At 40.2% G+C, this 26,982-nt stretch overlaps 1 protein-coding gene across 3 annotated transcripts in view; it reads right to left on the bottom strand.

Moving 5' to 3' along the window:
- The window catches only part of TBK1 (TANK binding kinase 1), a 43,912-nt gene extending 20,405 nt beyond the window's left edge, over nt 1–23,507 (bottom strand). Inside the window, exons 1-10 of one of the 3 annotated variants that reach the window (XM_059726057.1) lie at nt 23,406–23,507; nt 19,711–19,865; nt 16,512–16,652; nt 12,192–12,321; nt 11,292–11,473; nt 9,000–9,160; nt 6,135–6,245; nt 3,536–3,715; nt 2,184–2,380; nt 1,385–1,443 (exon numbers count right to left, since the gene is read on the bottom strand). In XM_059726057.1, coding sequence (XP_059582040.1) covers nt 1,385–1,443; nt 2,184–2,380; nt 3,536–3,715; nt 6,135–6,245; nt 9,000–9,160; nt 11,292–11,473; nt 12,192–12,321; nt 16,512–16,652; nt 19,711–19,833 — 1,284 coding nt within the window. In that variant the 5' untranslated portion in view covers nt 19,834–19,865; nt 23,406–23,507. Of the gene's footprint in view, nt 1–1,384; nt 1,444–2,183; nt 2,381–3,535; nt 3,716–6,134; nt 6,246–8,999; nt 9,161–11,291; nt 11,474–12,191; nt 12,322–16,511; nt 16,653–19,710; nt 19,866–22,980; nt 23,183–23,405 lie in introns of those variants that run through there. The other 2 variants (XM_059726058.1, XM_019493108.2) reach the window with 2 other exon arrangements.
- Nucleotides 23,508–26,982: the final 3,475 nt, after the last annotated feature.

Genomic DNA, 26,982 nt, shown 5'->3' with positions numbered 1-26,982 from the left:
CAGACACCCTATAAAGCAATTCTCTGTGAAGTCAATAGGAGATACCTGCATGCAACAGGCACAGAACAAGGACCAAAAAGGAGTTTCCACTACCTTTCTCTTATGAAGTTTCTGTCTAAGGTAGAGAGTCTCAGAAACTCTACAGGAGAAAAATCCATTCTCTACAGAAAAGGGAACTCTTATTTCGGTCTTAAGTTGATTATCATCACAGGAAAGGACACTACCTACAATACTTTTTGGCTAACCTTGTGTATATATTCCTTGCAGCCATACATAAACACTTAAGCACTGAATTATGTACTTATATATTTCTGGAGGAATTTAATTTTTATTCTGAATATTTATTCTATAAACAAAGATCAGAACTTTTCAGATTAACAATTTCAATTGAAGTTATACAACTTTTAGGGAATTCTTAGAATTCAGTTTGTGTAAGAGCTACATAATTTAATGAAATGAAATAAAAATAACTGGAAGTTAAGGTTATTTGTCATACCAGACTGCTAAAGACCATCACCTCAATGGATCTCTCTCAAACATTCACTTATTATGGTATGGTATGCCAAATGAAATAACCTTAACTTCCAGTTATTTTTATTATATTCTAAAATATATATAAAATAAATTGCAGCATAAATGTATTAAAAACAGAGGTGGTTTGTAGGGACACATTTTTCCCCAACATTAATGAACACAAATAGTGTAATTCCATTATAGATATCTATTTATAAAATCTTGGCTTTTTTTTTTTTCCCTAGACAAAAGGCCTATTGATTTCAATGGGAATTTTGTTTGAACAACAAATTATAGATTTGGTCCTTACTTTATAAAGCACTGTAATTTTCCTCTAAGAAAAAGTCAAAACAAAGAACACTAGTAATAATGATACACAGCACTTCCTTCAAAGCATGTAACTATGGCCACAGGGGACATGACTAGGAACAATGGCCTCCAACTTCAGCAGAGAAAATTTAGGTTGGAGATCAGGAGGAACTTTCTGACTAAGAGGGTGATCAAGCCTTGGAACAGGCCAGTTAGACAAATTGTGGAATCTCCATCCTTGCAAATTTGAAGAGCAGGTTGGACAGACACTTGGCAGGGATGATTTAGTCAGGGATGATTCTGCCTTGAGTAGATGGCTGGACTACATGGGGTCCCTTCCAGAACTACTTTCCTATGATAGAAAAATATCTTGTTTTAATTTAATACAGTACTGAATGACAGAAGAAAAAAATATTTTCCTGTCAACTAATGCCATCATTAACACTTATAAAAAGAATGCCCACTGCAAAAACCAAACCTACTGATATTATTCATATTGTCATTAGATATCTTTAGTTTATTTGAGATAGTAATTTAATTCCAGTTCTAATTACATACTCACTTTAGCCATACTGGCATCACCATCTAAGTCATACCGTGGAGGTACTTTAGGAAGTAAAACTGTAATACATAAGCAGTGAAAATGTATTAATTCCATAATATGCATTAAGTCTTTAACTCAACAGTAAATACAAAATACATATTGTGTTCAAGAAATCTTTCTTTTGTGAGTTTAGTAAAACTGAAGTGTCTCAGAGAAGGAAGCAGGAAATACAAATTACCTTTCCCAATCTCTACCATCTAAAATTTAAATAAAAATTACTTTTGATAGCAAATAACAAGGACTAAACATTGGAAAAATACTTGAATTACCAAATATTCTTTAAAAACTAGAAAAAAGATACAGGATTTCAAGCATCATTTTGAAAATCCTTTAAATTTTTTTTATATGATATACTTTAAAGAAGAAGTTTAGAATTCCATGCATAACAAAAATTCCTCACTACAAAATCTGCTTGGTAACAGGACATTTTTTGGTAGAGCATGAGATTTCAAAATCCACTTTCAGGTATTTCAATAAATGGCCTCATTTGTCAAAATGCTTAGTAGCCAGCAACATGTAGTGATATCAAGAGAATGCTTTGGATGCCCAGCAGGTTTTGAAAACTCAGGCCTCTTAGTATGCACATGCTGAAATGTGAATTTAGGAACATAAATTTAGGCTCCTATTTTTGAAATTCTAAAATTCAAGTTTTCCATTCAGATGTCAAAAATAATAAGTAATTAAAACTATTTTAAAAGAAAAAACTAAACATAGTTTTCAGTTAATTACATAACAGAAAGAAAAGATTTCAATCTACCTGCTTCATAGATTAATCCTACAGTATTCACAGACTCCCTGCTTACAACAAATATGGGATTTTCTTCAGTGGTTCTGGGGAAGTGCTGTGCCAATCTGCCAGGATCTAACACTAAACGGCGACCTTCAAAGATCAGTTCTTGATTCTGAGAAATTATTTTTGTCTGTTTGTAGACCAATTCATGAAATATAGCAGCTCTGTAAGAAACACACTTATGGAATAAATTATATTCACTAAAACGCAATGGGTTAAACCTAATTTTATGTAAAAATAAATAAAACAAATAATTAAATAGGGCTAAGCAACCACAGGTCAATTTTATAGGTTTATAGGTTAGGAGCACGCACATAGGCAGTTACCATGGATCAGATGACATATGGGAAATCCCCACATCTCTTCTACCTCAAAATAATCTGTTGGTATGTCCATACTCTGAGAGTACTTTACTGCCAGGCCTCTCTCTTTTAAATCAAGACATACCACAAAAGCCTCTAACGCGAGTCACAGTGGCAGGCACAAGAAGAGAGGTGGTCTCTCAAGTAGTTAAGTGACAATCTATTTAGAGATTTTTTTTTCCAGGAAAAAAATCATTATGACACCCAGAACCTGAGATACATACTTTGTATTGTACACTTACAAATATTATTTGCTGTCCAATCCCTTCAATTCATAGTATACCAAGAGATTCATTTAAGAAACAGATGGAGCTATAGTCAGAGAAGAGCTAATTTGACCATTTTGTATTCATTTACATGAAAACATGCAATGAAATAAAATAAATCATTTTCAGAAATTTTACACAATTTTAAAAAGTTAGATTATAAGCTTTTCACAAGAGGACTGACTTCACTTTAGCTCTGATGGTACCAATATTTTGTGGGCACTTAAAATGGTAGCCCATATTCAAATAGCACTGGGAAGTAAATTAAAAGAGAGACAGAAAAACTTCCGAAGTGTAAATGGTGAAGCATTCAAAGAGTTCTTTTGGAAGCATATCACTTGGACTTGGACGTCTTTACCAAATGAATCACAGATAATAAAAAAAGAACAAAATGGGAAGGACCAAGAACAAAAATCACCATGTAAATGTATAAACATCACATAGGCAGACAAGGGTCCTTGGGTGAATTTGATATCTTTTATTAGACACATCACATATGCATTCATAGAAATATTACTTGACACGAGGGCTTTATAGGTTTGTAGCGTAAAATAGCATTTTCACACATTTCCCTTCTGGTTGCACAAATGTCATGTGAAATTACTGAATTTGTTATACTGGTTATCTGAGCTCCCAGTATTCTATGCTTGGAGGAGACTGAAGTGGAAATAATGAAGAGAAGACTACTTACGTATTGTAGCTGTGAATATAAATTTTGTGTAAGGACATTTGCTGTAGTGAGAAGATATGAATTATTATTCGGTGGAGTATGTCACTTGTCTCTGCAAAAAACTGGTCAAATCCCCAGCATTTCTCTTGATCTGCTTCAAGAATATTTGCAAGAACAGGTGTGAGCAGTACTTGTAGGCCCCTGCAGTTGCATAAAAAAAACAGCACCATTTAGAACATTTCACCTCCTGACACTGCAGTAAGTTTTTTTCTGGACATGCCATAAGTACGCCATGTTTGGGGACTCTGAGAAATTCTACCCACTTCTTCTCCTTTACTGTTTGACAGCTTCCTTCAACAATACTGTCTACTCTTTTTCTGACTACAAACTCTTTATGCTAAATCCACTTTTCTCAGATCTGAGTACCAAATGTTTTGCCTTTGGTATTTGGAATAACAGTAACAGGCAGCTCAGGAAGTTTATAGTGCTTGCTACTCTGGCCAGAGGCAACCTAATCTTGTATTTGTCCTTAGGAACACAGGACTAGAAAGTGCATCTTGAGTCACTGAGCTGTCACCATCTTGCACAGACACATACAAGCATAAGTATGTATAATATATGCTGAGTACGTACACAGATCAAAGCAGAATCTAGTAGGCAGTCACCATAAGTGAAATTTTCAAGGGCTGGAAGGGCTTAGAAATACAGGACCATTTAGCAAATAGATGCTGTGCTGAAGTAATTTAGGGCCTTTAAAAATTTTCAACCTGTATTATATGTACACACACTACTATTTTTTATGTAATATGTCCGTAACATATAGGTTTTGACTTGATATACCGACTGAGATTAGTATTTTTAAAAATGTGTTTATCTTTAACAGAATAGATTTAAAAAATCTAATTTAATTCATGAGAAACAACTAGTTCTCTCCTCCTAGATGTACTCCATTTTTTTCAAAATTTTATGAGAGAATTACAACCCCAACTCTGTGAAACACTTGGTGGTCAAAGCCTTAACTGCCCCAAAGGCTAGAAATAAAATTGTGTTAGTATTGAAATCCAGATCCCAAACTACATTTAAATGCAATATGGACATCAACTTAAAAAAAATGTACTTGAAAATTGTTTTCATTTATCAAACTAACAACTAAACAAATGTTACAAGGGAAAGCTTGCATGAAAAAATATTCCTCCTTTTCTTCCTATTTGTTTTCTTTACCCATTCCACAGATGCTGTGAATTCGTTATAATCAAAGACATTACCCTGCTTAATGCATTTTTCCATGCAAATATACAATGCATATAAATACATTTGCAAATCCCACCAAAAGCGACAGAGTGGACATATTAATAGCTAATAGTTTCTATATGTTACAGCTAGTTCAAAATCAGGGTATTTTTCCCCTTCTATTTATGTACGTTTTAAAATTGATATAAAGGAAAAGCTTATTTGTTTAGGCACAGCAGTGAATTAAAAGGTTACTACAAAATTTAGAGAAAATTATGTGAACTCTACAATTCAATCTTTCTAAATGAGGAAAATGGAATTAGATAAGACCATCAGAGATGTTAACTCCATGAATTAAAGGGAATGTACAAATTACACTTTTGTTTACAATGAATCTCTAGAACAACATTTCTTCCAATTACTCCAAGACAGAAAACTAACTTCAGATAGGAAATTAGGCTTTCACTTAGCAAGGTACATGTGCATAAACTTTAAAAATGTGAGTAATCATTATGACTTAAATTAAACAAGTAAATGAGCCAAAAAAGTTTTTATCCCATTTACTACACTGAAGTCAATGCAAACACTCGCATTCTTCAATTTGTGTGTGCACTTGTGTACCTTGTAAATTTGTAATTTGAAAGCAGATTGTTCTGACCTAATTCTTATCAGTTTCTCCTTTAACTTTTGGCTGTAATGTGTATGCCTACACCAGTTTCATGACTACTGCAGTTGGGGAATATGAAAGGGGAGAGTGAATGTGCATGCGTAGGTTATAATTTTTTGCCATGTACTGGTGTTCTTAAATATATATTGCATTATTACATGTGTGCCAATAAGTAGAAAAGTTTTAATAACATTCTAGGGGGAACCAGCATTAAAAATATTACATGAAAGGTAATGCTGGTAATGCTAGCTGTTTCCTGGAGTAATTTATTTATCTTTAAAATAACTTTTCCCCCCACTTAAATCCTGCATATTGTTTCTAGCTCTTTGGCTCTCTTCTTTATTATTCAAGCAGAAAGATGTAAATCAAGTCAGAGCTTTAGATGAACAACAGTATGTTCAAGCTAAATGGCAGCCTCTTCTCTGGTGAGGAAGCTAATACCTCTCTCCCTCTATACAGGCAAGCTCTTGGCTATACTACTCCTTTCCAGCATGCTCAAGTGCTCCTTTGAACATGAGCAGTCACTGAAACATTTGGATGGATGTAAGCAATTTATATCCTATGAGCTGATAAAAGAACATTTTATAGCCTTGCTATAAAAATTCAAAGAACTGTAAGACCCAGAGTTCCTGTGCTGCACAGTTCCTATTTTGAGAAGATGAAGGAAAGACTCCTCCTGGTAGCAGTGAAACATTTGGTTAGAAATGAAGGTCAAAAACTTACTTAGAAAGACTACAGGAAATAGGCATCTCCCAACTCCACTCGATTGGTCCATTTTCTGCTTTCTGCACTCCGGAAACAGCACCAGAAGGCTTTCCAGTGATAATTTTATACCTGTGGTATAAAAATAATACACAATCCTTAATTACTCCTCTCCAAACATCGGTCAAGTAAGCTAAGCCTCTAATGAATTACTGTAAAGAAAAACTGCAGAACTCATGTAAGACTTAGGTCACTAACTCGGTGGCAGTGCAACAGTCAGTGCCTCAGGGTGTTTATAGACATGGCAGGGACACCTTAATTAGTGCAGCTCTGAGAGCTGTGCTATTTAAAAGGCACTCAGAACATCATGTGCATCAGAGTCCCTGCACTGAAAAATGGTGGCGGGACACTATGAACTAAAGCTCGTCCAATGACCTTTAGTTTGAAGTGCCCCGCAGCCATTTTTCAGTGCTGGGATGCTGATCCACGTGACACTGAAGTCTGCTGGAGCGCAGTAATTACCACACTCCAGCAGAATCAATTAATTACAGTGCGTCAGAGCAGCCTCCCCGCACATGTATAGGAGCCCTTGGTTCCAGGCTGGCAGAGAAGGAATGGTGTTGAAACAATACTTTCAGCACTGAATGAAATGAAACACATAATATTCTTGTACTAGAAGAGCTCCTGTTGGTAACTTAGGACTGAGAAGTATTTGGGGAATTCAGGACCTTGATAGAAAAATGTAAAGCTCTCTTAAGGAAGCAAAGTCATTTTAAGTCAGCACATTACAGGCATTTATTGTAATGGCCTTGCAGGGTTCCAAAGGAAGAGGTAATATTATACTAATAAAAAACTGCTCATTTGGATAAAAAGAATACCTCTTGCTTCTGAGAGGTCACAGTAACTATAAAATAGCCAATACATTTATACACATTTTTTTCAATTCCAAGTTGAAAGTATGAAAGTAAAGGGAGGAGTTTCCTTAAACTGCACGCAGTTCTATGGAAAAGAAAGGAAAAGGAAATTTAAAGAGCAAACTGACATCAGAAACAATTTCACCTGTCAAGGTTGGCCTAAAAAACAAAAAAACCAACCAACCACAGTATATGCATGGAAAGACTGTATATATTTCAATTATGCATCTATAAAAATGTTATTGCTTAATTGCTGATTTTTAAGTTGGAGTTAACTACATGTAAATGAATATAAAATTATCATTTTAAAATATAGTAAGTCTAACTCCAATTTATTCCTAAAATCATATGCCAAGCAGGGGAGAGGCAAGAAGACACATTGTCTTCCCTGCATCAGAAGCCTTACAACTTGTTGAATGCCCCAAATAGCTCCTACGTTTTCTTGAATACCAGAAGTCCCATTTGTCCTCTCCCCAGGTGCCCTAAATTCCATCTTTATTTGACATCTTCAAAAGGGAAGTTATCTGTTGTTGGAAAGACTGGTTGCTTAACCTTCCCTACACTAACTGTGATTCTCTGAGATATGCTTTCCCCACTGATACCTCACTGGGTGCAGTCAGCCAGTCTCATTCCTTTTGAATAGCAGTATGTGCTGTGGCCAGCTCTACCCCTAATGCTCTGCAGGTTACTGGAGCAAAGGCTATAAGGGAAAAAAGAATTGCCATTCAATTAAATTGCCAGCAGGAATCCCAGACGTAGGGATTTGAACTGGTAGGAGTAAAGGGCAGATCATAGAATGTGTCTGAACCTATTTCTTTGGAAAGGGAAATCAGATACAGAACAATCAAATAATATTTCCTGGAATAGGATTCAGACTCCAGAAGGGTCAGTATAGCTAGAGTTGTTAGGCATATAGGTTGGTGCCAGGATAGTCAATGACTGAAGACACTTAATTTCCATCTGTGGTCTTTAAAGAGTTCCTCCCTGTATTCTCACTGCACTATTTTGTGCAAAGCCTAAGCATGAGAATAAGAATGAGCAAACTCCATCCATTCAGAGTGCAGCTGTCTGCAGTGCTGGATTTGCAAATTAAGACAGGAGCTGACTAAACCCTGGAAATATCATCTCTGATGCTTCATTAGAACAAACTCCAGTTACAGAAAATTTAACAAGTATTAAAAATGACTGTTATGGAATATCCAGTGCTGACACACGTTGGGTCTAGGAGGTTGCACCGAAGAAGGCACCACAGGCATCTTGGCTACCTATACCTATGCTGATTTGCATTCTAATTAGAATGTGTCAAAGCAGACTCGTTTAATGGAGTCTGCTTCGCGTCCCAATTGGAATGCTCCAGCCTGAGTTCACAGTCATGTAAATAAGCCCCTGCACATTTAAAAATGGCCACTAGGGCACTATCTAACCCTTGTCGAATGAAGTTTAGATAAAGCACTTGTCACCATTTTTAAATCTGCAGAGGATTAATACACATGATGGTGAGGTGTTTTAATTAGAGTGGCTCTCTGAGAATTGCTCCAATTAAAATGCCCTCTCACCCCCACCCTCAAGTGCATGTATAGGCAGCCCCTAATTCTTATGAAATGAAGTAGCCTCAGTGGAAGTTTGATCTTTGGTCCTCAGGAAGAGAACTGCAGATTTGAAAAGAAAAACCATCAGTGAGGTTTTGAGACACTAAAAATATTTTGTGCAGTGCAAAATATACTAAATATCAAAATAAATTATACTTGGGCTAGGGGATAGGAAAGACAGCATTGAAGGAATGAGACAGAAAAGCAGTGTCATAAATTTCTGGAGATTCTGCCACAAAACTTTAGGTCCTAGTGTGTCATACATTAAACCTTACTAAATATTAAATTTGTATTTCAGGGAATATTATAAACAAAATATTGCTTGTTCTTTATTGGCATACTTAATTTATGAAGAGACACAATTCTCCCTCTAAATTACCTACATCACTTCCTTGTTTCTGCGAGGTCCTTCAAAAGGTCGGAATGGTAAACTCCCTGTTGCAGCATGGTAAAATGTCACCCCTATGCTCCATAGATCAACTGTTGCTCTGTATTTTTTCTGATGTTCTTTCCTTAACACAGCTCGCTCATACATATCAGGATGCTTGAGAGAAAAATAGGTAAAATAACTGAGAATTAATTGCTCTGTGAGTAATTATAATGCACTGATATTCAAACCACCAGCCATAACAGGACCATTCTAAGCACCTCTTTCGTCAAAAAAGAAAGTTAGTTCGTGAGGCTGAATGTACATAAGCTTTTAAGTACAAGCACTACAAAAATGTTCAGTAAACACCAGCAGCTGTATAGCAGCTCTCTATTACACAGAAAATTAGCAAAGAAAATTCAAATTAAATTCCAGTTTATGGGATGAAAGCAAAACAAAAGGAGAGAAACACTAGGAAAATTAATATTTCTTCTAAAAATGCATTGAGCAGAGACACAGAAAAAGAGGGCTTTAAGAACATTTATTACAGCACTAGCATTCAATGAGGTCATGTGAACTGGAAAAGATGAAACAATTTTCTTTTTTACCTTTCTGCAAAAATACATTTGCTTTCACTAAACTGATCTCCCTACTGTTTGGAATGTAATGGCCATGCACAGATAATTCCCAATTTTAAGCAACTTCCTCTTGGTTTTTTCAATATAAATATTAGTCAGGTAAATCTCAGTGATACCTGGGCATTACCAAACAGTGCAAGAGAACATTTAAAATATACAGATACTCAGAGGAAAGGGAATTTTAAATATACTGTATTTACTTGAATATAAGGCAAACCCAATAATTATATTCTACATATAAAAAAAAAAGTTACAATTTTCCAGGTGTAGCATCTAGTTATTTAAGTGTTGTCTCGAATTTATTGCCTCCCACTGCTACAGCAGGGAAAATAGTGGTTGATGGGGAGTCAGATGGGCCCCTTGCTCTCTGCCCCACAACTTCTTCCCACTGCAGCTTTCCTGCCCCCTCCCCGCTTACTGTCAGATCCTGCTCAGGCTCTGCTCCTTCCCCAAGCACAATGCGGAAGTGGGGAAGGAACAGAGAAGAGAGCAGAAACTGCAGAGGGAAGGAGACTGCTGTGGCCTGACTCTGGGCCCAACCCTGACCACTGCAAATTTCAGCACAGGTACTCTATAAACACACTTTTAAGCAGCACTTCTGTCCCTACTTGTATGTAGTACAAACTGTGCATGACATCAGTCCAGAATCAAAAGGCATGACATATCATATAGTTCATTGGGCTGGGCCCCAGGAGAGTCAACGGTGTTTCTGAGCATGGTGATCCTACAGTCCATCACTGCTCAATATGTGTGCATACTCCAGATACCCTCAACAAAGGATCCATGTGCTAAATAGCTTCCCACTCATGACAAATTGGGTGTTCTTTTCACAAGTCCTGGGACCCTCCAAAAACGTATACACAGATGAGCTGCAGTGCTGCCTAGTCCATTCTCCACCCCATAGAGGGCAGGGCCATACTAATCATATGCATCAGGTTGAGAGAGTGGACAACAGAGCCTCTCAGGTACACAGAATTTTGATGATGTTTGCCAGACATTTAAGAAACACTGGTGAAGAAACAGGAATAACTGGAAATGGGAAAGAAAGGTGTAGCTCAGCTGTAGGAGTGAGGTGGAAGTCAAAGTATATTCAATATAGTGGTTCACCATGACTTTGAAAAGAGCTGGTGCTGAGAGGGAATGAGCACAATCAGCACTATATCTTATTCAGATGGGCTACACTAGCCTGTCCTTGTGGTTGGTTCCCCAGTGTGTTTGCCCAATATGGGCCATGTGTTCTATGGCCATGCTCAACACAAGCTGCATTCAATCAACTTTATAGTTGGTTTCTGTGACTGAATGCATGCTGCTTCTAGCAGCAGTTAATGATAGCCAGTGCATTTAACAAGGTGGTTTGCTACTATGTAAATATAAGACAAGGGGCTTTTTTTTCTTTTTTCATGCTGATTGGAAAAAGAACCCTCACCTTTATTTGAGTAAAACAGTATATGGATTTTCTTCATTTTGCATGGAATGTGGAAAAGCTAATTCAGGAAATAACCTCAAGATAGGCATTAAAATAAGATGACTGTAGAATGTCATAAAAACCAATACAATACAAAACTTGGCATTGGAAAATGAATTTCTAACTAGAATTCTGCATCTCAGCTATTCATCAAGAGATGAATTTGACACATTCTTCAAATCAAAGATAAAATTAAATGGCTTACCAAATATTCTTCTGTGCCATAGAGGGAAACAAATTGTTCATCATCTTCTAATTCTCTAGCAGCTCCAAAATCTGTCAGTTTGTAAACAGAATGGCCCTCTTCACCTACAACACGCATTATATTGCCTGGTTTTATATCACGGTGCACTATTCCATTCTCACGGAGATGATTCATCCCAGCCACTTAAATACAAAGGCATACAGAATTTAATATGCACATCAAAGACAGAATACACACTAAAATACCACTGAAGAATGTGCATTTTCATATCCTATTTTTTTAATCAGTGGGACAAAGAACAGTACAGAATACTACTGCTACTAAAATTTGCATGGATATAACAGGACATTTAGATGATCCATGTTACTACTTCATCTTAAAACAGATCATTACAATGCCTTGTTCTCAAAAATCTTGTTCCTGTAAAACCATATTCTTCTATCATTCCAAGTAAAAATTTACTGACACCAGATCTTATTCTCTTCCCAAAGAAAGATCCACAATATAGGAACCAAGAAGTAGCAGTTGGTTTTCTCACTAGCCTTTCATGCACTCAACAGTTAAAACAGACATTTCTCAATTGTCAGCTTTTCTACAGTTACAGCCAGGAGTCACTGGTGGTCCTCCCTACTTCACCAGTACTTTTTTTGTGATTATGTGTTATAAAGATGACAGCCCAGTAAGGGAAAAATAAATAGCATAAAATAATTTTAAAATGCATAAATAGTTTATTAATGCAACTACAATTGTTGTTGCAGATAAAAAGAAGGTGATGATTCGATATAACAACATTCACATTCTCAAACAATTAGAAATCAGGCTAAGAATCTGAATGCTACGATTCTAAACTTGGCAAAGGAACAAATTAAACTAAGTTTAAAAGGTTGAAATCCCACATACCAACATCTCTCAGCACAATTAAGAATTCAGATTCTGGAAGTCCATAGGCATTAGATGGCTCCTCTAACACAGTGTATAAGCTCCCACAAGGACAAAATTCCATAACAAGTACTTTGTGCCTAGTAGTTGTCTATAAAACAAAAAAGGATAGATTTGCAAAGGCTATGAAAATTGTTAACAATGCTAGAAATTATATCAAGTCACAGGCTCTTACTTTCAAAAAGTGATATAACAAGCCTAATTCTGGTAGCTTTTTTAGAAAAGAAGAGGTAGGGAAAAGAAAAATCCATATAATTTAAAAAATAAACTTGAATGGGAAAAGGAAAGGGAGGCCACAAGATCAGGGATGTTGGACCTCTCAGAGAAGCTAGCCTGGGCAGAACAAAAAAATGAGAAGCTGCAGGGAAGAATAGTGCAAATATGTTCTGCTTTTTCTCTCCCTTTGACTCAGTCCTGTCCAATTCTTAACAATCATCATCTTTGGGTCATCTTTCCATGAGACTCCAGCCAGCCTTACATTTATATTGCACTAATTCCTAGATGCAATTCTGCATTTGCAAATTTGAGTAGGTTGTACAGTAGGCCCCCCTGAAAATTTTGCCAAATACCTCGGATTTTGTAGTATTATGAAGATTGTAGTATTATGAAGATACACTATCAGAAAAACAGCATGCATTAAAATCTTCACCAAAAATGTGTATAGCAATACCATAAGATGTGTACAGCAATATCATAAAAATCTGTTAGCTCAAAGAATTCCATTTCTAGTACAACTTATGCATAAGATGTTCATATGAACTTTGCATATGACTGGAGACTAAAAAAGAAGGACCGAGTGTGTTGATATCCCAGGCTACCAGGAAATAGTTATAAACCCCAGCAGCACTATAGATGCTGGACAGACTAGCCCCTGTACCCCTGATGCTGTGTTACTAAGGCTTTATCAAAAACCTTTGCTCAACAAGGCCTCAGCTTCTGGCATTCCTTCCTCCCCTTTCACTTCCCTTCTCCTTAGTTCAATGTGGTCTCAGTTTCTAATCAGTTTCCTCTCTCTTTCTTGAAGGTGACTGGGCTTGGCTGGGTTGCCAAATACCAGGGAGTTTGAAGGCCCTTGCAGATTATACTAGGTAAAATGGTAAATCAACTGACACATCATCCTAGAAGATGGGGACGTTTGAAGGAAGGTTCAACAGTTTGGTACACATACCAAAGTACTGAAATAAGAAACACTTGCTTGGATCCCTCTGGCAATCGGTGATTGGCTTTCTTGTGAAATTATTAGAATCAGATTCGTTTCTATAGTTACTCAATGTGTAATAAAGCTATAAAAGATCATAGAAAAGTAGGGCTGGAAAGACCTCAAGAGGTCATCTGGTCTAGCCTCTTTCCCTGACTAAAGGATGTCAATCAAGTGTCTGACTAAGCTGCTCTTGAATATTTCCAGGAATGAAGATTTCACAGCTTCTCTAAATTGCCTATTCCAAAGTTTAAGCACCCTCACAGTGAGAAATATCTTCCTAATCTCCAACCTACATTTCCTCTAACGCAGTTTGGGACCACTGCTCCTAATTCTATTCCTGACAGCCACAGAGAACACTCTCTCATACTTTTTATAATCCCCTTCAGGTATTTGAAGACTGTTATCAAATCCACCTTCTGTCTTCACCTCTCCAGACTAAATAAATAACCCTAGTCCTGTGACCTTTTCCACATAAGTCATGTTTTTCAGAGGACTTTTTTTTATTTTGTTACTTTCCACAGACTCTTTCCAACTGTCCACACCTTTCTTGCAGAGTAGGGCCCAAAACTGACAGTACTCCAGATGAGGATTCACCAGTGCTAAAGAGAGAGGCAGAATCACTTCCCTTGCTTTGCAAGTGCAAGTGACGTTCCTGTTAATATAATGGTTTTTTTCTTTTCTCCTTTTGCAACAAGAGCACATTTGGCTCATAATTAGATAACGTTCCACCATAACCCCTAGGTCCTTCTCTTGCAGCACTGTAGCCTAACCAATCACTCCCCAAGTGCAGGACTTTGCACTTGTCCTTGTTCAGTTTCAACTGATTGTGATCAGACCATGTCTCCAGTTCACCCATGTCATTTTGGATCTTAACTTCCCTCTAGACCAGTGGCTTTCAACCTTTTTTCATTTGTGGATCCCCCAACATTTCAAATGGAGGTGCAGACCCTTTGCAAATTTCAAATGGAGGCGCAGGCCTCTTTGAATTGAAAGCATGAGTATTCACATACTTTTGACTGAACACAGCCATCTTTTAAGGACCCCTTAAACATAGTCTACAAGCCTCCAGGGGACCATGGACCACAAATTGAAAAACACTGCTCTAGAGTGACTGCAACTCCACCCTTCTTCGGAGTTGATTTGATGTCATCTGCAAATGTACTAAGTGTGCACTTGAATCCCATTGCTCAAATCATTTATGAAGATGTTAAACAATACTGGCCCCAAGACAGATTCTGGGGAACTTCACTTGCTACTTCCTCCCAACTAGACAAAAAGTCACTAATGATTACCCATTAAGCAAGATAATCCAACCCATTTTGAATCCACTTTACAGTACTTCTGTCTAGTCGGTAATTCCTTAGCTTATCATGAGAATTTCATGAGAGAGAATGTCAAAAGTCTGGCTATAGTAAAGGTATATCACATCCACCGCTCATCCACAGAGCCTATAAACTTATCATAAGGAAAATCAAGTTGGTCAGGTATGACTTGCTCTTTGTGAATCCATACTAGCTCTTTCTGATCACCTTAAGAACTTAAAAACTGCCATTTACTGGGTAAGAACATAGGTCCATCTTGCCCAGTATCCTATGTCATGCAGTGGCAGAGTGGATGCTGAAAGGGAGACTGAACCAGGTATGACCAGGGTTTTTCCCCCATTGTTCCTCTGACTTGCAACCTCCAGCATTTAAGGTCTAGGGTGTTCTAATTCAGAGGCTGTATCCCTAACTGCCACACTCAATAGCTGCTGATGCTCCTTTCCTCCAAGAATTTGCTCAATCCCTTTTTTAATCTGGCTAAACTGTCAGTTTCCTTCCACAACATCTAGTGGCAACCGCACTTGAATTATACACTGTGTGAAAAAGAACTTCAAGATAATTTCTAATCCACAAATGGATATTCTCATAATCCCATGACTACCTTAGTTAAAAGCCTCTGACATGGAACCTTGTTAAAGACTTTTTTGAAGTCCAAATATACTATATGTCAACTGGATCACCCTAATCCACCTGCTTAGTGACACTCTCAAATAACTCTAGTAGGTTGGTGAAGCATGATTTCCCTTTGACAAAGCCATGTTGATTCCTTCCTGACAAGTCAAATTCATCCACGTGCTGAACAATTCCTTTTTTTTTTTTTTATACTTTGTTTCTACCAATTTTCTAGGAATATGAGTTAGACTCACTGGCCTGTAGTTCCTTGCCCCACCTCTAGAGACTTTTTTAAGTATTGGAATCACATTGGCAACCCTCCAGTCCTCTGGTACCAAGGCTGTTTTAAGTGAACGGCTGCATGCTACAAGAGCTTGACAGTTTCTGATTTAAGCTCCTTCAGGACCCAAGGGTGAATGCCACGAGGTCCTGGTGATTCGCTACTGTTTAGTTAATCAATTTCCTCTACAACCTCATCTACTGAAACTTCAATTTGGGGCAGCTCCACTAACCTGTCCCTAGAGAAGAGTGGATCTGGTGAGGGAGTCTCCCTAAAAACTTCCACAGTGAAGGCAGATGCAAAGCATGAATTTAGATTCTTGGTAATGGTGCTGTTATGCTTTAGCTCCCGTTTTACACCCTGATCATCTAAGGACCCAACTGATTCCCTGGCAGTTCTCCGATTTGTAATCTACCTTCTTCTATTCTAGATACTTTGAAATAGATTCTTTGATGCCCTGCTCCATGATCTTTCCTGCTACAGCCTGATACGATAGGTCTGCATTTCCAGTATGTGTGTAAAGCAGGGCACAGCAGAAGATAGGAAGAAGCCAAACCATGTGTGGCTGGTGCCTGGCCAACCCAAGCACTTGCAATCATTCACCATGCATTCTCTGTTACCCTGCAACCCAGTCACCCAAGGAAATTCAGATTCTAAGAGGATGAAGGACAAGAACAATCATAGGGAGTCCTTGTTTTTGCCACCAGTAGAGAAAGCTCCCTGCAATCAAACACTGTTACACTGATTTCTTTCCAAAAACTACCTTCTCCTATAAAGGTCAGTCTACAAGAAAGACTTGTGTAGAGACATGTAATGATCATGGTATTACAACAAACCTCGAACTACAACTGAAACAGATAAATTACCTCTTCTTCAATAGCAAACAATTTGACAATGTTCTTGTGATTCAGCTTCTTTAAGACTTCAAACTCTCTCATTTGAACTTCCGCAGGACGAAGGAAGCTTATGCTGTTAAATACTTTGACAGCGTATAAATCTCCAGTTTTCTACCAAAAAAAATTAAAAACAAAATCACCGTGTATCAGAAAAATATTGTTTTCTTAATCATTCTTAAGATAATTCTTAAAAATTTAAATTCACAAAGTATCAGTTTTCTAAAGAATCCCAAAACTCTTTACACATTTACAAATGGGATATAAATGCTTTATAATAATTTATTAACTCTATAAGTTGATTTGGTTATTGGGATGTTAATGTATGAACGTACTAACTTAGTTTAACAGGGGACTATAAGGAAAAAATAAACAGGACAGAAAAAAAATGACTCAAGGTAAACCACTTTTCTCCAAATGTTTGATAGGGTTTCCAAAGCAGAAAAAAAACTTACAAACTCAGAAGATCAAAAGAGCCATGCCAGGTTTCAAAAAGGAACATGGTTTTATGACAGGGGGCCATACAGAAACAAACACCTGCAGGGAAAATGGGCTGAGGCATGAGGATTTTAGTTTTGCTTTGGTTACCACTGACAGACAGCAAACTTGGTAAGAGTTTGCACATAAAATTTCTCTGAGATTCTTTTTTCCCCCTTTAAGGCTTTATTCCTACAGCTAAACCAATTATTTAAGAAGGCTGTCTGGTAATTATATATCACTGTTTCTGATTCCTTAAGGGAAGAACTACAAAAGTCTAAAACATGAATCATTTTGTACTAAAATTCAGCTACCTGTAGGGCAAAGCAAACCAATAGAAAATAAACTTAACATAAGCATAAAGCCTGAATAAACGAAAATTAAAAAAAAAAATTGAAAGTTAGATCTATTTTTAGACCCCAGGAAAAGATAAGCAACATCAAATAATAATTTAGGAAAGAGCACTATATCCAGTATGAATCTTCAAACTGATTTTACAGTTAGAGTACGCTAATCAGAACTGATTATTTCCAGTATACCTAAGTTATTTTTTTTCTTTTTTGAAAGACCATGGGAGTCAAAGAACTAAAAATGATCTACTAAATAAAGTCAATTTAGTACCTGAGTTCGTAGCACACCCCACCCCCACAACAGTTTATTATTCATACTATATCATCACCCAGAAGCAACTACTTTCTACTAGTTTTACTAGGCACTGAACATATGTATGAGGCAAATACACCTGAACAATATCACGCAGCATTAGCTTAATGACAACTCAGGAAAGAATAGCATTCACTGCACCAAAAAGCAGGACTTCAAAAAACCAGAATTACAAAATTTAGGACAAATGACTGCTATAAAATGTAGAAAAGATTTTAGGGGATGTTATAAAGGGAGACAAAATATATAATTAAGCAACAATGAACAGGCTCATATCTGACTGCAATTCAGGTATCCACACCAATCTGGGGATACTTTTTCACAGAAGTGAAAAATAGAAATATAAGCATTTAGTTTTTAACTTTTAGTTCCACTATAAGGATCACCTGAAAATATGCTAACAAAAATTAAGCCTTCAAATCCACAGCCAAATGTATAAAAGCTTAAAAATTACCAATAAAGTTTTAAATAACTCCCATGAAACTTACCAGTAGTTCTGCCTTTAGACCCAAATTTTGGAAAGTGATATACATTCAATGAGGCTACTTGGGTTCAAAACAGTTTATAAAATTCAGGCTGATTCCTTCAGCATTTATCTGCTGCCATTAAACAGCTATAACTACTCAACCTGCACATGGTGAGTATACTCTTGTAATGGCCTATGGTTTCACGAGTTACTTCAAGAAACAAAAGCCCATAATCAAAAACAAGGTAAACCAACTACTCGTATCTCTGCAGATAAACGTCTTTCAAGCTGCTTTTTAAATTATACACATAGTTGGAAATTTATAGCCAGGAAAAAGTAACAACAGCATTGCCATTTTCCTCTGTGTTATAATGAGGTAATGCAACCAGGAGGACATAACTAAACACTGCAGATAACATCAAAACTAATCAATACCTAGAAACAGAAATGGACTGGGGCAGGGATCATGTCTTTCCTTATGTTTAGGCTATACAGGGCTTCTGGGCTCTATCATAATATTATGATAATCAATAAATTCATATATTATGGAGGAGGTTTTAAACAAAATGAGCCCAAACTAAAGGTTTCTCTAGAATGAAGATTTCCCTTATCAAAAAGGACAGCTAAAATCAATGTTTCAAAAACCTCACCTAGGCAGATCTATACATTTCTTTCCAATTTAAAATACCATTTATGTTTAGTAAGAATATTTATGTTTAGTAATTAGGCCACAAAAATCTTTTTGATAATTTTTATTTAACTAGTCCCTTGGTTTGTTGGAAACCCAAGCTCTACAGCACTGTACTTATGCATGCATAAAAACCAGGAAACAGCTATTTATTTGCACTGTCCATATGAATAGGACTTTAAACGGAAAGAGCAAGCTCAGTGAAATGTTATGTCATATTTTACAAGTTATTTCAGTATGTATAACAGATAACAACAACAAAGATAAGAAACCTACTTTTAGAAATCTGAATTACAAGGGAAAAGTAAAATGCTAGGTAAGGTACACTTTTTTCTTAAAAATGCATACTGAATTCAATCAAATTGGAGCCCTCGCTCCCTCCCAGAGTCACGGCCGCCTGCTCCGAGCCCAGCACAGCCCAGCTGCCCCACCAGCAGCCTGCTTTCACCCGGCGCATAGATCCAGGGGATATGCACCCCCCATGCCCTCCTGGGATGCATGCAGCTGCAGGAGCTGCCCCCAGCTCCCTGCACAAGGTGCAGCTCCACCCCGCGCCCTGCCCTGGTTGTGCAGCACCTGCCCCTGCCCCAGCCCCACCCCCTCCCTCACCACAGGGGACTCAATCTGCTTGGGGGGGGGAGGGGGGAAATAACACACACACGACATGGACAGAGCAGAATCAAGGGTTTTCAAAGGAAAGAAGCCAAACTTATTTTTTTCCTACTGAACCTAGCTTATGGCATTTCATTCAAGTTTACTGTACAGTCCTTTCCTCTCTATTAACCAAAAGAAAAAAGTGCCGTACATTAACAAAGAAAAACAGGGCAAGAAAAATATTTAAAATTAATTGTAAGAATCTTTGTTCTTGTGAAGATAACCTGATATGGTGTCCAGCTTGTTTCCTCTGTACAAACCTTATGCCGTCCACGAAAAACATTTGCAGTTGCTCCTTGTCCCAGAACATCAGACAAAAGCCACAGATAATTTGAAGTGCTCTGCATGTTTGCTCTTGATAAGTCGTTTTCTTTTCAATCTTAAAAAAAAATAATAATTTAAAAATATTTAAAAGGAAAATGAATACTTTATCATAAAACTGAAGATATTACTCCAGAGATAAATCAATGAGAGGGAGTAGAAGGGAAAAAGAAAATAAATAATTTCATGCTAAATACTGCCAGAAATGAAAATTTAGGCTTTAGGTATAAAACTCATCAGAGATTAAGGTCTTCAGCCCTGCCTTCCATTTAAAAGACTCAAGGTGGGGAATGAAAAAGATATAACAACATATATAAAAGATAGGGAATATAACCACAACATTCAAATAATATGAAAAGTGTTTCTTCCGTTAAGACAAACAGAATTTCTACAGGAACTATAACAATTTATACAGCTGAGTCAAGTTAGCTAACAGAGTGGACAGTGGTAGACTGATATACTATTAAGGTATTTTGGCTCTGAAATAAGGAAGTATTGAAAGCTGTTTCTTCAATGTAAAGCTGTTTCTTCTTCAAGCTCCAAATAGCTTGGCTTTAGCCAGATAAATAATCACGGTTGATATGTAATTTGAAGCATTTCAACTATTCTAGTTAGAAATACTGACTGACAACTGAAACAACAAATCTATCCAAGGCCCTTGAACTTTAAGGCAAAGAAGTGTATCGAGTTCCCAGTGACTACAGTAAAAAAATAACAGAAAACTTCCTGTGCAATAAGCATCTACAAGTTTATCAACAAGATTACTCAGGCTGAATTTTGAAGAAATTATTGATTTATAAAACAAAGTCTGTAACAATTTAGTACATTTTTTGCCACAGGAAAAAAGGAGGGAATGCAGGAAAAGACAGTCCAAAAGAAAATTTAGTAGGTGGTCCCCTCTTCTCTCCCACTCTTATTTGAAAAGCAAATTTGGAACAAGATCTACCAAAAGTAAATGAATGAGCCACGAGCAACTACAACCCAGATTAGCATGCTAGAGAAGCTAGGACTTCATACCTGGATAAGCATAAACAGGAAGCAAGACATTTGCAGTATGGTACAAAATACTGACCATTACCTGAGGCAGCAAAAACAGGAATCAGATCAAAGCTCTAACATTTCTACTGATAGTTATACCACTGTTAACCCTCAGAATCTGTATATGTGCAGCTCTGATACAAAATAGGCGGCATGCCTGACCTGCTGCCTGATCTGAGCAGCATAAGTAAGGTATACAGTCCTTATACCTTCAATTTAAAAGATTAGAGAGACACAGTGATTTCGTTTTCATTATCTCCCATCTGCTTTCTATCAATAACTCTGTAAAATGTCATTATTTAATCTCAGTTGCTTTTGTTCCATCTCCATTCCCATCCCAGCTTCACTGTACCTCTCCCTCCTTAAAACAGCTCAGATGGCATCTTTTCACAAACATGCAACATCTGTTTATTCCTTTTTCATTTTTCTGACTCCGCTAAATTTTCTGCCTCTCCTATTTCTCTTCAGATCCATTTACTCTTCTAACAGATTTGCATTCAAGTTCAGCTAATATTGACCAAAGTTATTAGGGCATCTCAGAAAGGATGTGAAATTTTGGGAAGAAATAAGACAGAAAACATAAAAGACATCCCATAATGTAAGTGAACAAAGAAAAAGGAACATAAAATGGAGAAATAGATTAGGAGAAAATGACAGATACGGAGTCTTAATTCAAAGATACAGCCCTTTTATTAATATCTCCTCCTCCCCATATATGATTTTTACAAGGCTTATTTTCTGCAAATTACTCCATAAATGTCTCAAATTTCTTTATACTTTGGATGAAGGGTAAGAAAACTCTCCATCTCAACATCTCCTTTTTTATTCTTATTACACAATTCAGGGCTGTGCAACTGGCAACCTATGAATGGCCTGTGGATTGGTGGCTACCTCTCCTTTTGCAGCACAGCAGCAGCCCATGCAGTAGGAGACAGAGGTCTGCGGCCTGCCAGGGTGGGCAGGAATCCACCCCCACAGCATGTGGACAGAGGTGGAACAGCCCTGATGAACGGATCCTTTCTGAATTACCACTAGACTTAGTTTCATTTTCTCATCATTTGTAAACACCCATTCTGTTATTGAGTCAGCAGTTCTGTGTAGGAATCTACTGCAATTTACCTTATTGTTTAAATCATTCTTCCCAATGATTAAGGAGTGATGACATATAATAGATTTTGATATTATTCTCATTTTATTCTTTTTACTGCTTTTGCTTTGGAGGGGAAGGAACATTGCCTGCTTTGCCAAGATGAAATGTAATGCTCTCTCTTGTATGTTAGTTAGCCGGGGAACTGTTCCAGTTCTGTTTTGCATGCATAACAGCTAAGCCTTGACATGTAAAAACAACCCCCTGAGAATAAAGTAGAACTAGAGGTCTTACGGTCCAGGGACAAAGCAAAGCAAAAAAGAAGATCTGGTTCCCAAAACCATTAGACTGCAGAAGTGTATGAATGCTGCTTGAATGCATAGCCCTGGGAATTAATACATTTTAAAAAAGGAGGGGGGACAACTATGCACTTACAGATTTTGCACTTATCTAAATTTAATGTAAAGAATTAGTGCCGGTTAAGCACACAGCATGGACATGACTGTCATATCATATTAGCAGCCTTGAAAATAAGTGGCTCCCTTCATTTTCAAGACTTTTCCCACCAGACCTTTGACAGGTCCTTCCCCTTCCCTGTTTCAGATAAAGTTAAAGACAGCACAAATAGTTATGAAGTAGACCCTTACAACAGTCCCTTAAGGGAGGGCATCCTCCACCCAAGAGTTGAAGGGAGTGCGTGCCAGGCCTGGGCACAGACACAACTGAGTTATAGTGGGAGGAAAGGCAGCGTATGCTTAAGCAGGACATGCATTTAACATGTAAACACTTAAGCAGGCTTTATTACCACATAAGCAAGAGGCAACAAATTGGGTCTGGGATTGCATTATGCAGCAACGCCAACTGTGCATTGGCTTAGTGGGCGTGGATGGAGTACGCCGCACTTTCTCGGGCGCTCAGCCTGCCAACCTCTCCGGGCGGGACGCCTACAGGCCGGCCCGCGCTACCGGTGGCAAGAACTGTTATTTTCCGCTCTGGCGCCGTCCTCCTCGGACCCCCGGGGCTCTTCTCCCACCGGCCCAACCTTTACCTCCACTGCCATGCGGCTGACGCCAAGCCCCGGCGCACCCAGATGCTGCAGGGCCCCCACGATATTCAATGGCAAGGGCGGCTCTGGGGGCAGCTTTTCCGGGCTTCAGGAGAAGCGTGCCAATTGCTGCTCTCCCGGGCCTGCCCATCCTAGGCAGCCCGGCCCCGGCTGCCACGGGGAGGCCACGGCCACAACAGGCCTCTCTCAAATCAAGCTCTGCTCTGGGGAAGGCGCCGGCAGCACCCGCCTCCCCACCCCTCCCCTCCGCCGGGGAATCTCCCTAGGCTGCGGCTGGGGGTGGGGAAAGGTCCCCGGCGGCCCCGCTCGGCTCAGGCAGGGCAGGACCCCCCGGCTCGGCTCAGACGCCGCAGGCGGCACCTCGCGGCCGCGCATCGCTTTCGCCCCCGGCCCGGCCCGGCCCCTACCTGCGCCCGCGCCACGAGGCCCCGGCCCGGGCCCGGCCGCGCTGCGGCTGCTCTGGCGCCCGCTTCCGCCTTGCAGGGGAGGAGGCGCCGCTTCCCCCCCCGGCCCCGCGTCTGCGCTGGGCGCGGCGCGGCGCGGCCCGGCGAGTCAGGGGCCGGGGCCGGGCGGGAGCGGCTGGTGTCAGCGCCGGCCCGCTCCAGCTGCCCGGCAGCGGGCGAAGCCGGCGGCGGCCTCGGCCCCGTGCAAAGGCGCCCCGGGCCCCAGGGCGCCCAGCCCGGCGCTGCCGCAGCCAGGGAAGGGCTCTCGGGCGAGGCGAGGGAAGCCGCGAGGCTGAACTTGGCTCCAGCCGGGAATAAAAAATCAACTTGGGCGGCAGGCGTCCGTGCCGGGGAGCAGCGAGGGGTCCCCGCGTGGGACTGCCTGCGGGCAGAGGAAACTGGTCTCGGAAAGGGGGGGGAGACAAGGAGAGCGCTGCTACCGCCGCCCCGGAGCCACCTGCGAGTTACGCGCCCGGGGCTGCGGCTCCAGGATTGGCCTCGTGGCACCTCGAGACCCCCTCAAGTGCAGGCAGCGAAGAGGAATTAAAATGCAAAGACGTTATAGGAGGTGTTTGACTCGTAGCATATGATTTGTTTTGTGAGCGAAGCCCTGGGCTGGGGCATGAAACGCTGCTTGCTTGCAGAGGGCGGGACTAAGCGGCCCCTCTAAACAGCGGGGGCGCGCGGTGTGCTCGGAGGCCCCCACCCCAGTACTGACAGCTTCCTCCAGGGCAGGGACTGTGCGGTTTCCATTCCCATTTCTTCTGCTTTAGGGATTGGGTTTCACTCCACATCACAGCATTTTAAGTTTCACTTTCCTCTGGGAGGTGAAATGCATGCATGGTCAGGCCTCACTCACTCCTTTGGAGCCCTGTTGCACTCTTTCCCTTCATTTTTCATCCTTTCAAAGCCACCTAGCGCTCTCCCTGGTAGCACATCTCCCGTCCTTGGTGCCAGGGCCCCGCCAAGTACGTGTTTAGAGTGGAACGCCTCTGCTTTTTCTTGCTTTGCTGTACAGCTTCCTGTAGAGAACCAGCTCATGCTTTTTGCATTATACAAACAAGGCAGTGATTTAATTTTTATAACTTTACCAGAATAAAATAGGCATTTGAATGCTGAGGGTATACAAGTGCATTGAAAATAGCTGGATCTCTACAGCTTCCTCCACTGGTGAAGAAGTTTTGAAAAGGATGAACTTAAATAGAAATCAGCTACCTGAAATAATAGGCTAAAGAATAACATATTTCTCTGTAAATTGGGCCAGGCAGATAGTCAAACTATTCCAGCACTGTACTAGGTGAGCTGTGAGGAAACAAAGGAGAGAGAACCAGCTAGCCAAATCCTTTATAATCTCTAAACCATTTGACTAGTCACTCAGATCACTGACAAGTCATCGAGAGTCCATCTGCTGATTAGTCTCCTCCTATCTTAAAGACCTGATTTGACAAACTTGGTTATGTTGGGGCGTAGTCGTATTTGTCTACAGGTACGGTTGAACTGATAGTTTAATGGACTTTCTAATGTTCTTGTAGCAAGTGCAACAAATTATCCTGTCAGCTAATGGACTTTTTCTTGAAGCACAAAGGCAAAAAGGTAGCAGAAAGGGCAACCCATCCCTTCATTCCAATGAGTTTCAGTCTGATTCTGTATAGGCGTCATAGAATATCAGAGTAGGGCTGGAAGGGACCCCAGAGGTCATCTAGTCCAGGGGTGGGCAAAATGCGGCCCCGGGGGCTGAATATGGCCTGTCAGGCCATTCTATCTGGCCCGCGGGGCCCCTAAAAAATTTAGAAAATTAATATTTATCTGCCCTGGGCTGCCTGTCACGCGGCCCTCAATGACTTGCCAAAACTCAGTAAGTGGCCCTCTGCCCAAAATATTTGCCCACCCAGATCTAATCCAATCCCCTACCTGAGGCAGGATCATCCTCATCCAAACCGTCCCATACAACCATTATCTAAACTGTACTAAGACTACTCTCAACCCTGACACAACATAGACCTAATACCCACAGGTAAACCAGGGGAGCCACAGTAGCCAACATCTTGCTTGTGTAAGAGATTGTTAATACACTCTCAAGATCCCAGGTAGAAGGCCACGGCTCCTGCTACAGAGGAAGGCAAAAACATCTTAAATTGCAGTCTTTTCAAGTAAGTTTTCTTAGATGTAGTTTTTCCAAGGTAAAGTAGAGTATATTCAGTGGTCTCTTAGATATAATTTTTTCAATGTATAGTATATTCAGTACTTCATTAGAGTAATAGGAAAGAAGGCTGGAAAGGACCCCAGAGACCATCCAGTCCAACTCCCTGCCTGAGGCAAGAGTGTCCCCATCCAAACCATCCCATACAACCATAATCTAAGTCAAGGGCAGGCAAAATATGGTCCGCCAGGCGTAAGCAGCACTAGAAAATAGTATTGGGGGGCACTGCCTGCCTAATCCTGCCCCTCCTCCTGCCGGGCTATTACAGGGCTGGCATGTGCTGGTGCTGTGCATCCAGGGGAAGAGGAGTGTGCAGTGGTGGTGCTGGGTATGGCACTATGATGGTGGCACTCAAGCTGCTGTTGCTAGCCCAGTTTCGGGGTGCTAAGCCCTGTTAGCCCTGGCTTTCTGCCGCCTATGCTGCCAGGCAATTTCATCTGGCTTTCAGGGACCCACCAATTAATTGTACCTCATCCAGCCTGTGCACCCTGTTCCACCCTCATGCGTGGAAAGGCCCACGCGATAGAGGTGGACCAGCCTGGCTGTGCTCCTTGCCGCCACATGCAGCTCTGGCTGGAGCTGTGTGCTACCAGGCAGCAAACACCGAGCAGGCCACGAGTGCCTTGAGGGCCCACCACTTGCTGCTAACAGTGGCAGAGGCTGTGGACCATAGGGAGGAGTGTGTGGGGGGTCTCCACATCCCTCCAACTCCCACACCCCCACTCTGCCCCCACAAGCCCCTCCACAAATATACCCCTCCACAACATACCCTGTGCCCTCCCCACACGTACCGCCATACCCTCACACAAACCATGAGGAACCATGTGGGGAGTCCATGAGGAATAGTTGTTCCTAAAGAATTGAATCCTCAAAGCGCAAGGGAAGTCCATCCTGTCCCACAGGAAATGCAGTCAGAGAACAGGGAAGGCCCCTTTGCTCAACAGGGAGGTTCTGGGTCTCCTGACCTGAAACTTAAAAGCCTACACCAGATGGAAAACTGAAATCATCATTCAGCACTTGCCCATACCTGTAGGGAGCGGTCCAGAAAAGCCAAAGCAGTAACCAAAATCAGGCTAGCCACCAGAATCAAGGATATCAAAAAGTTGTTCTTCAGATACATGGGAAGTCAGAGGAAAAACAAAAGCAACATTGGCCTCCTGCAAGATCAAATGGGGCAGCTGACATCTGACACCCAAGAAAAGACCGATCTCCTAAACAATTACTTTGCATCAATTTTCCACCCGCCCAAGGGGCTTATGCTGTCAGACAGGATGCAAAGCATCCAGGGCTTGAGAGATGGGCCCACAATTGACATTGATCAAGTGAGAGAACACCTCAAGA

This window comes from Alligator mississippiensis, chromosome 4 (genome assembly GCF_030867095.1).
Source record: "Alligator mississippiensis isolate rAllMis1 chromosome 4, rAllMis1, whole genome shotgun sequence".
Classification (NCBI taxonomy): domain Eukaryota; kingdom Metazoa; phylum Chordata; order Crocodylia; family Alligatoridae; genus Alligator; species Alligator mississippiensis.
The sequence above is the reverse complement of the archived record's forward strand: the minus strand, read 5'-3'. Positions and strand labels throughout refer to the sequence as shown.